This window comes from Coregonus lavaretus (genome assembly GCF_964263955.1).
Source record: "Coregonus lavaretus genome assembly, contig: HAP1_SCAFFOLD_175, whole genome shotgun sequence".
NCBI classification, from domain to species: Eukaryota; Metazoa; Chordata; class Actinopteri; order Salmoniformes; family Salmonidae; genus Coregonus; species Coregonus lavaretus.
This window is the reverse complement of record NW_028164027.1, coordinates 419,277-429,276: the sequence shown is the minus strand read 5'-3', so window position 1 is coordinate 429,276 and position 10,000 is coordinate 419,277. Positions and strand designations below refer to the sequence as shown.

Genomic DNA, 10,000 nt, shown 5'->3' with positions numbered 1-10,000 from the left:
CCCTCGGGCGTCACCATCCTCCTGGTCCTCCAGGCTCTCTGGAATACCATGTTACTGTGACCGAGAGATGGGTCACGTCTCAAATGGAACCCTATTTCCTGTATAGTGCAAGGCTCTGGTCAGAAAGTAGCGCACTATATAGGGAATGGGGTGCCATTTGGGACGTATCCATGGAGATGAACAGACAGACTGACTGAGATGGGATCTCCCAGTCCAGAGACATTGTATTTTTTATTTTCTTCATGAGAATTTTGTACAAACAAAAAATATATTTTTTATTCTAACACTTTGCATTGCTCTACCTTGCACAAACACATGAGCCATTTTGTGTTTTGAAATTGTATGTTTTGTATTGATGCTTTTTAGTTTTTTTTACATTGTGCTGAAAGAAAGCAATACTGCCAGCCAGCAATCTGCCAGGAAAAGGAGGGAGGGAGGGAGGGTTAGAGACAGAAGACGAGGGTTGAGGGAGGGAGGGAGGGAGGGAGACAGAAGACGAGGGGTGAGGGAGGGAGGGAGGGAGGGAGGGAGGGAGGGAGGGAGAAGACGAGGGGTGAGGGAGGGAGGGAGGGAGGAAGGGAGGGAGGGAGAAGACGAGGGGTGAGGGAGGGAGGGAGGGAGACAAGATGAGGGAGGGAGGGAGGGTTAGAGACAGAAGACGAGGGGTGAGGGAGGGAGGGAGGGAGGGAGAAGACGAGGGGTGAGGGAGGGAGGGAGGGAGGGAGACAGAAGACGAGGGGGGAGGGAGGGAGACAGAAGACGAGGGGTGAGGGAGGGAGGGATAGAGACAAGACAAGGGGTGAGGGAGGGAGGGAGGGAGACAGAAGACGAGGGGTGAGGAAGGGAGGGAGGGAGGGATGGAGAAGACGAGGGGTGAGGGAGGGAGGGAGACAGAAGACGAGGGGGGAGGGAGGGAGACAGAAGACGAGGGGTGAGGGAGGGAGACAGAAGACGAGGGGGGAGGGAGGGAGGGAGACAGAAGACAAGGGGGGAGGGAGGGATAGAGACAGAAGACGAGGGGTGAGGGAGGGAGGGAGACAGAAGACGAGGGGGGAGGGAGGGAGGGAGGGAGACAGAAGACGAGGGGGGAGGGAGGGAGGGAGACAGAAGACGAGGGGTGAGGGAGGGAGGGATAGAGACAGAAGACGAGGGGTGAGGGAGGGAGGGAGGGATAGAGACAGAAGACGAGGGGTGAGGGAGGGAGGGATAGACAGAAGACGAGGGGTGAGGAAGGGAGGGAGGGAGGGATGGAAGGGTGTTGAAGGTCTAGAAGTACCTCTAAGAACACCTTCCAGTCAACGTGATACCTGGAATCACACCTCCACCTGCAAACATGACAAGACTTGCTTTTAGACAGACTACCTGCCTGAGCTCACTGCACAGAACAGAGAACAAAGAACACACAGAACAGAGAGAACAGAACAAACACTATATTCACAGCCACAGCTACGGGTGTCCTCTCTCCAGACTGTGGACTGTAGACTGTATCACAATACCTGGACTAGTGGACTGTATCACAATACCTGGACTAGTGGACTGTATCACAATACCTGGACTGTAGACTGTATCACAATACCTGGACTAGTGGACTGTAGACTGTATCACAATACCTGGACTAGTGGACTGTAGACTGTATCACAATACCTGGACTAGTGGACTGTAGACTGTATCACAATACCTGGACTAGTGGACTGTAGACTGTATCACAATACCTGGACTAGTGGACTGTATCACAATACCTGTACTAGTAGACTGTAGACTGTATCACAATACCTGGACTAGTGGACTGTATCACAATACCTGGACTAGTGGACTGTATCACAATACCTGGACTGTAGACTTTATCACAATACCTGGACTAGTGGACTGTAGACTGTATCACAATACCTGGACTGTAGACTGTATCACAATACCTGGACTGTAGACTGTATCACAATACCTGGACTGTAGACTGTATCACAATACCTGGACTAGTGGACTGTAGACTGTATCACAATACCTGGACTAGTGGACTGTATCACAATACCTGGACTGTAGACTTTATCACAATACCTGGACTAGTGGACTGTAGACTGTATCACAATACCTGGACTGTATCACAATACCTGGACTAGTGGACTGTAGACTGTATCACAATACCTGGACTAGTGGACTGTAGACTGTATCACAATACCTGGACTAGTGGACTGTAGACTGTATCACAATACCTGGACTAGTGGACTGTATCACAATACCTGGACTAGTGGACTGTAGACTGTATCACAATACCTGGACTAGTGGACTAGTGGACTGTATCACAATACCTGGACTAGTGGACTGTATCACAATACCTGGACTAGTGGACTAGTGGACTGTATCACAATACCTGGACTAGAGGACTGTAGACTGTATCACAATACCTGGACTAGTGGACTGTAGACGGTATCACAATACCTGGACTAGTGGACTGTAGACTGTATCACAATACCTGGACTAGTGGACTGTATCACAATACCTGGACTAGTGGACTGTAGACTGTATCACAATACCTGGACTAGAGGACTGTAGACTGTATCACAATACCTGTACTAGAGGACTGTAGACTATCACAATACCTGGACTAGTGGACTGTAGACTGTATCACAATACCTGGACTAGTGGACTGTAGACTGTATCACAATACCTGGACTAGTGGACTGTATCACAATACCTGGACTGTAGACTGTATCACAATACCTGGACTAGTGGACTGTAGACTGTATCACAATACCTGGACTAGAGGACTGTAGACTGTATCACAATACCTGGACTAGTGGACTGTATCACAATACCTGGACTAGTGGACTGTATCACAATACCTGGACTAGAGGACTGTATCACAATACCTGGACTAGTGGACTGTATCACAATACCTGGACTAGTGGACTGTATCACAATACCTGGACTAGTGGACTGTATCACAATACCTGGACTAGTGGACTGTAGACTGTATCACAATACCTGGACTAGTGGACTGTATCACAATACCTGTACTAGTGGACTGTATCACAATACCTGGACTAGTGGACTGTATCACAATACCTGGACTAGAGGACTGTAGACTGTATCACAATACCTGGACTAGTGGACTGTAGACTGTATCACAATACCTGGACTAGTGGACTGTAGACTGTATCACAATACCTGGACTAGAGGACTGTAGACTGTATCACAATACCTGGACTAGTGGACTGTAGACTGTATCACAATACCTGGACTAGTGGACTAGTGGACTGTAGACTATCACTATACCTATTGTCCAAAAACATAACCTTCCTGAAGCATTATGGGATATGATGGATGGTAGACCCATAAATGGCACCCGATTCCCTACCCAGTGCACTACCTTTGACCAACACCCTATAGGCCCTGTTTAAAAGTAGTGCACTATATAGGGAATAAATGGGGTGCCATTTTGGACACAAGAGATATTGTCCATAAATGCCTCTCATGTTGTTCTACCTCATCTAATAACTGACCTTTTGACCTTTCAGCTGACAATGACTGTTGTGCCTTGATTATTAAATCTCTCTCAATTTATGTTTTAGGATCAGTCATTTTTTCATGATCTGTGGTTACATTGTTCATTTGTGGGCTATGTCTTAACGTGTTATGTCAAAGTTAACCAATAGAAATGTAGCGACCTCGTCAAGGGGTTCGGACCTCTTGGCATACCGGTTGAGGTGTTGGCTTGACAGTCGCTGGACTCTGGTTTCGAGTCCCACGTAGCTTAAATCATGACACTGCACACTAACTAACCTTGCTTGAGAGGTGATGATGTGTTCGTGGATGGAGGAAGATTCTGATAATAGTTATTAGAGCTTAGTCCCGTCTCCACTGTGACTACAGATCTGCAGGTCTGGGATAAGCCAAACTGTAGTCAACCACCTGGGCACCCAGCCAGACCCACACCACCATAACCCAGACCTGTCATTGATTTATTTATTTATTTATTCAGGGAAAAGCATTGAGACAAGGGTCTCATTCCCAAAGGTGCCCTAATCACAGTAATGCAACAATCGAGCAACGTGAAACCAAACAGCAAATCAATACAATGTCAAATGTAATCTGAATACAACACCGCTCCATTCCTCAGCTACTAGGTCCACTACATACTAAACTGCCCCGAGCGGCACCAGAACATCCAATTGGAATGTATTTTGTAGTTGGTTCCAGCAGTGAGGCGCATTAAAACTAAAAGTGGATTTTCCTAATTCGGTGGAGACTCGAGGAATCTCAAGGGTTAACCAACCTTGTGAACGGGGTTTGGTATCTCATGTTTTTATACTTTAAAAACAACAGAGTTAGGTAAGTCAGAAGCTTGTGTAGTAGAGCTTTGTTAACAGGAAGGGAATAGTGAAGTGATCTAGGGGACTTTAATGAGGACCAGACAACCTTTTGATACAGGATGCAGTGGTGAGTATTAAAACTGTCACCTGTGATTAAAAACGAATGGCGCTATGGTAGACTGCATCCACAGGTGTAAGAGTAGTGGCTGCTGCATTCTGGTAAATGGAGTCACCATAGTCAAGAACTGGCAGGAAAGTTGACTGTATCTGCTTCCTGCTGTTCAGGGAGAGGCAAGATCTGTTTCTAAAAATGAAGGCTACTTTAAATCTTAGCTTTTTAACTAGCTCATCAGTATGTTTGTTTTTAAAAATGTTAAATCCTTGTCAATCCAAATGCCCAGATATTTATAGGCGGGAACCCGATCGATGGGAGAACCATTCAATACCTGGAGGGAAGTCCTACTCCAGGGAAGTGGTGAAGTAGGAGGGAAAATCCTACTCCACCACAAGGGATCCCAGAAGACAGAATGTAATATCTATTGTCTAGTCCCAACATGTATTAACAAGAACATGATGAGTATTCAATATGATTCTTATAATTTCTTTACATTGTTACCTTAGCTGAAATGCTCAGTGGTAGTTGGGTATATACTTTAAAGTTAGAGATATGTTGAAACTGTATCCATCCTTAATTATAAAACATTTCATAGTGCACCATATGCTTTTTCTGCCCACAGGTTAAACACCTGTTAGGTTTATGCTATACTATGGTGTTGAGTCACTAGAGTTTGACCAGATATTATTGCATCCAAAGATCAACAGTACCTAGAACTGAGCACTCCTCATCAGGAAGGAAAACATCTCATCACATGTTCTGGTTGTGAATTCCGACTACAAGGTAATACTTTTGCCAGGGATTATTGTAAAGTGTGTAGGGAAATTAAATGTATGGTGTTATTTTAGTAAAGTGAATGACAGTAAAACACTCAGACCTAACAGTCTATTTCACCTGGGGACAGGTACGTGTCAGTTCAGTCATACAAAATGGCACTAATCGGCCATGGGCAAGTCAAATTCAAAAACACATTCATGTGTATATATCATGGTTATTTTACAATTTGTAAAAATCTTTATATATATATCATAGTTTGTAAATAATCTTTCAGAATAGGGGGAAATTTGTCTTTTTTTATATATGACAATAAGATCCTGCTTCCAGTGTAATTTGAACCCATTTAACATACGGTAACGACCATGGGGTTTATAAACGCGGATACCGCCTCTGCCACGCGAGCATGCTTTTATGGCACAGTCGATGGCGAACTGGACTTCGGGTAAGAAGGTTGAGGGTTCGAGACCTCCTCCCAGCCTGTTTCATTACAATACTTTTATTAACATTGCTATTATGATTAGGCTGATGCTGCATAGTTTATTTCCCTACAACTCCTTTATAGCATACCTGTTAAACAAAGCAACACACTAGAACGAGTGAAATTATTTCAAGACTCAGTGAGACATTATTATGATAATTAGCTCCACCAAGGCCAGAGAGCTATCCTACGAAGCACACTAGATCTACTCGGAGTTTTCTAAAGCTAACCCGGTTCAGTTAGCTTCACATTGATTCCAGCTCTCGGCCTTCATCCGTACTACAACGGTGGATAACGCTCGTCCGCCTGCCGCTAGTGGAAAGCCGAACCAAAAGGCGCCCGCAACCTCCACTCTGTAGATCTCCGTTGCGTCTTGTGTAGTGTATATCCACTAGGTCGCTCGTCAAAATCAAAGGCATTTCTTCGATATAAAACTTTTTGACGAAAATGAAAACGTGTTTGTCACTTTCACGAGGTTGGAGTAATAACAACATGTTCAACTACTCAAGACGTTAATTTCTCGAAATCAAATAAAGTAAGGAAGAATTTTTCACTTCGCTCATTGACCAAACCCCGGCCTGGTCTGTTTGGCAAGCGTTCCCGGAAGTGTCGCGATGTTGCGCCTCTGGATTTAGAAGCTCTTTGGCTGAACTCTTCATTGGCCACAATTCTGAAACCAAAGAGTGTGGATATACTGACAAGATACTTGTCTCTCCACCCTAACAATGGGAGTCATCATCCACAAAGGTGTACGACAGGCTGTCAAACTCCCGCCTATTTCTCTCATTAGATTGGTGGATACATCTCATTATTTTAATACATTTTTGAATATTCGATGAGAGTTGTTGACGCCTGTATTCAATGGAGAGAGACGCTATGCTACTGGCCTTAAGTCATGAATATCTCGAGACAACTTTGACAGTGTTTTTTCACAAAGTTGCCGGGATGGCAGGTGTCCTCCTTATATCAGTACACTAATAACAACACGAAACATTACGAAACTTCAATAAAATAAACCCCACGTAGCAAATAAGCCATTACATGTTTTGTTGACCAAATTCGACACCTTGATTGATTCAATACAAAAACTCGTCGCTTGATGAGCGAAAGAAACTAAACAACGCCACCTGCTGGAGAAGACAGATTTTTGGCCAAATTGGGCCTCTTCCTGTCTGCTGAAACGTCAAATTTAAAGAAAGTGATCTTGCAAATTCAGCAAGCTATGGTGTGAAATAAGCTTTTAGTGCAGTCTTTATTTTATTACTTACCGTTAATGCTGTCTTTGGTGTGCTTATCAATGCACAAGCGATTCCCTAACCGTTTAGCTAGCTAGCAAGTTAAGCAGTTGGCTAGCTGGCATATGGGGTAACGTTAGTTACAGCGTGGCGAGGGTGAATTACATGATTTCTTAAACATTCTTGCTAGTTGTAGCCAAAGGACTTTCTACAATTTCAAAATTAGCAAAGCTAGCAGCACAGTCACATTGGCTAGCTAGCAAGACGTTAATATTCTGGAGGCAGTGGAAACGCAATTCGAGCTAGCCCTCCAAGACCAGCCCAACCCGGGTTGACTTCAAAGTGCCAGGCTGTAGATACGGCTGTTTTATTTTTTATTTTATTCGAACAGAGGTACGCTACAACAGGTCTTGCTCTTGGTTTACGCCATTTATGTTGAGAAAGGTAGCTTAGTGGGTAAGAGCGTTGTGCCAGTAACCGAAAGGTCGCTGGTTCTAATCCCCGAGCCGACTAGGTGAAAAATCTGTCGATGTGCCCTTAAGCAAGGCACTTAACCCTAATTGCTCCTGTAAGTCGCTCTGGATAAGAGCGTCTGCTAAATGACGTAAATGTAATGTAAATGAGAAAAGACCATACCACACACGCCTTAGACAGGATATAGAATTCCCAGATTTTGCCCAACCCGGAAACGAGAGAAAGTCCTACTAAGGCAGGACAGACGAGTTATAAATTCAGAACGAGAAAGTGAAGGCTGTATAGAAATGACTTTTTTTTGTTTGTTTTTTAAATCATTAAATTAAACAATAAGGATTTATATCAGCCGAATCGAGGTGTAAATTACATCATGCACGCCAGTGTTTGAACTTGCAATACGGTTGCATGGGATTTCTATAAATGCAACTCTGCACATCCAACGGTAATATCCGCTATAGGTATAACATGGGGAGCCGCTTGTTGATTTGACAGCTGCAACGCAGTTACACCTCTGACAAGCGTGACACATAAACAAAAGCGAGGTTACCGCTGATCCAATTCAATCCTGGCTTGAATGGCGACGAGGTGAATAATGGTCATGTGATTGCATTAAATCACCAGACTATTCGGATGATGTCCGTTTTAGTAAATGTTTTATTTCTAAGAGATGTTATGAATAATAGAGAACAATTCACATTCAATAATGAGCTGTCACTGTGGTAACCACTATGCTGGGTCTCTGTTTAGGGTTCAGTGCTCTAAAATGAGTCTCTCAGGGGAACTTGACACAGAAGCTAAGAGGTAAGATTAACATTTTACTTCTGAGCTCAGAGTAAATGAGACTGCATGTTTGATACTGTATGATACACACATCCCCGGGCTTTCTGAACAATCACAATTAAACAACGTATTATTATAATTTTTATTATTATTGTACCACTGGTCAAGGGTAAGAAGTCAAGACTCCTGCAGTGTTTTACATACTGCTGCTACTATAACCACTACTAACATCCCTAAACTTTGAACTATCACAATCAATCAAACTTTCAACTACACGTTACTGCATGTGTATGTGTCAAATCAAAGGTTATTTGTCAAATGCACAGAATACAGCTGGGTGTAAACGGTACAATGAAATGTTTACTTGCCAGCTTCCTCTCAACAGTGATAAAAAATAATATTAATATTAGAACAATAAGGCAGTAAGGAGGTAAAAAACACTGTGGCAATAAATAGACAGTCAAACACTGTGGCATTTAAAAATAATAATTTAACCTTTATTTAGCTAGGCAAGTCAGTTAAGGACAAATTCTTATTTACAATGACGGCGTACCAAAAGGCCTCCTACGGGAAATGGGATTTTAAATAAATAAATATATATATATAAGACCAAACGCACATAAATAAATAATATGCCATTTAGCAGACGCTTTTATCCAAAGCAACTTACAGCGAGAGACAACACTACATAAAGAGAGACCTAAGACAACAACATAGCATGGCAGCAACACATGACAACACAAGGAAGGTAGCAACCCAAAATGAAAACAACATGGTAGCAACACAACATGGCAGCAGCACAACATGGTAGCAGCACAAGACATGGTACCAAGATTATTGGGCACAGACAACAGCACAAAGGGCAAGAAAGTAGAGACAACAATACATCACGCGAAGCAGCCACAACTGGCAGTAAGAGTGTCCATGATTGAGTCTTTGAATGAAGAGATGGAGATAAAACTGTCCAGTTTGAGTGTTTTTTTTTTTGCAGCTCGTTCCAGTCGCTAGCTGCAGCAAACTGGAAAGAGGAGCAACCCAGGGATGTGTGTGCTTTGGGGACCTTTAACAGAATGTGACTGGCAGAACGGGTGTTGTATGTGGAGGATGAGGGCTGCAGTAGGTATCTCAGATAGGGGGGAGTGAGGCCTAAGAGGGTTTTATAAATAAGCATCAACCAGTGGGTCTTGCGACAGGTATACAGAGATGACCAGTTTACAGAGGAGTATAGAGGGCAGTGATGTGTCCTATAAGGAGCATTGGTGGCAAATCTGATGGCCGAATGGTAAAGAACATCGAGCCGCTCGAGAGCACCCTTACCTGCCGATCTATAAATTACGTCTCCGTAATCTAGCATGGGTAGGATGGTCATCTGAATCAGGGTTAGTTTGGCAGCTGGGGTGAAAGAGGAGCGATTACGATAGAGGAAACCAAGTCTAGATTTAACCTTAGCCTGCAGCTTGGATATGTGCTGAGAGAAGGGCAGTGTACCGTCTAGCCGTACTCCCAAGGACTTGTATGAGGTGATTACCTCAAGCTCTAAACCCTCAGAGGTAGTAATCACACCGGTGGGGAGAGGGGCATTCTTCTTACCAAACCACATGACCTTTGTTTTGGAGGTGTTCAGAACAAGGTTAAGGGCAGAGAAAGCTTGTTGGACACTAAGAAAGCTTTGTTGTAGAGCGTTTAACACAATCCGGGGAGGGGCCAGCTGAGTATAAGACTGTATCATCTGCATATAAATGGATGAGAGAGCTTCCTGCTGCCTGAGCTCTGTTGTTGATGTAAATTGAGAAGAGCGTGGGGCCTAGGATCGAGCCTTGAGGTACTGCCTTGG

At 43.9% G+C, this 10,000-nt stretch overlaps 2 protein-coding genes across 2 annotated transcripts in view; both read left to right on the top strand.

The window, feature by feature from the left end:
- Positions 1 to 60, top strand: part of LOC311117527 (carboxypeptidase M-like) — a gene marked incomplete at both ends in the record, with an annotated part of 78,777 nt that extends 78,717 nt beyond the window's left edge. The window contains one exon of the mRNA XM_084192448.1: positions 1 to 60. This exon is cut by the window's left edge and continues 195 nt beyond it. Within this exon, the coding sequence (XP_084048574.1) occupies positions 1 to 60 (60 nt within the window).
- Positions 61 to 7,835: 7,775 nt separating this feature from the next.
- The window catches only part of LOC311117526 (NACHT, LRR and PYD domains-containing protein 3-like), a 17,381-nt gene continuing 15,216 nt past the window's right edge, over positions 7,836 to 10,000 (top strand). The window contains exons 1-2 of the mRNA XM_084192447.1: positions 7,836 to 7,971; positions 8,134 to 8,187. Of these exons, the coding sequence (XP_084048573.1) occupies positions 7,961 to 7,971; positions 8,134 to 8,187 (65 nt within the window). The 5' untranslated portion in view covers positions 7,836 to 7,960. The remainder of the gene's footprint in view (positions 7,972 to 8,133; positions 8,188 to 10,000) is intronic.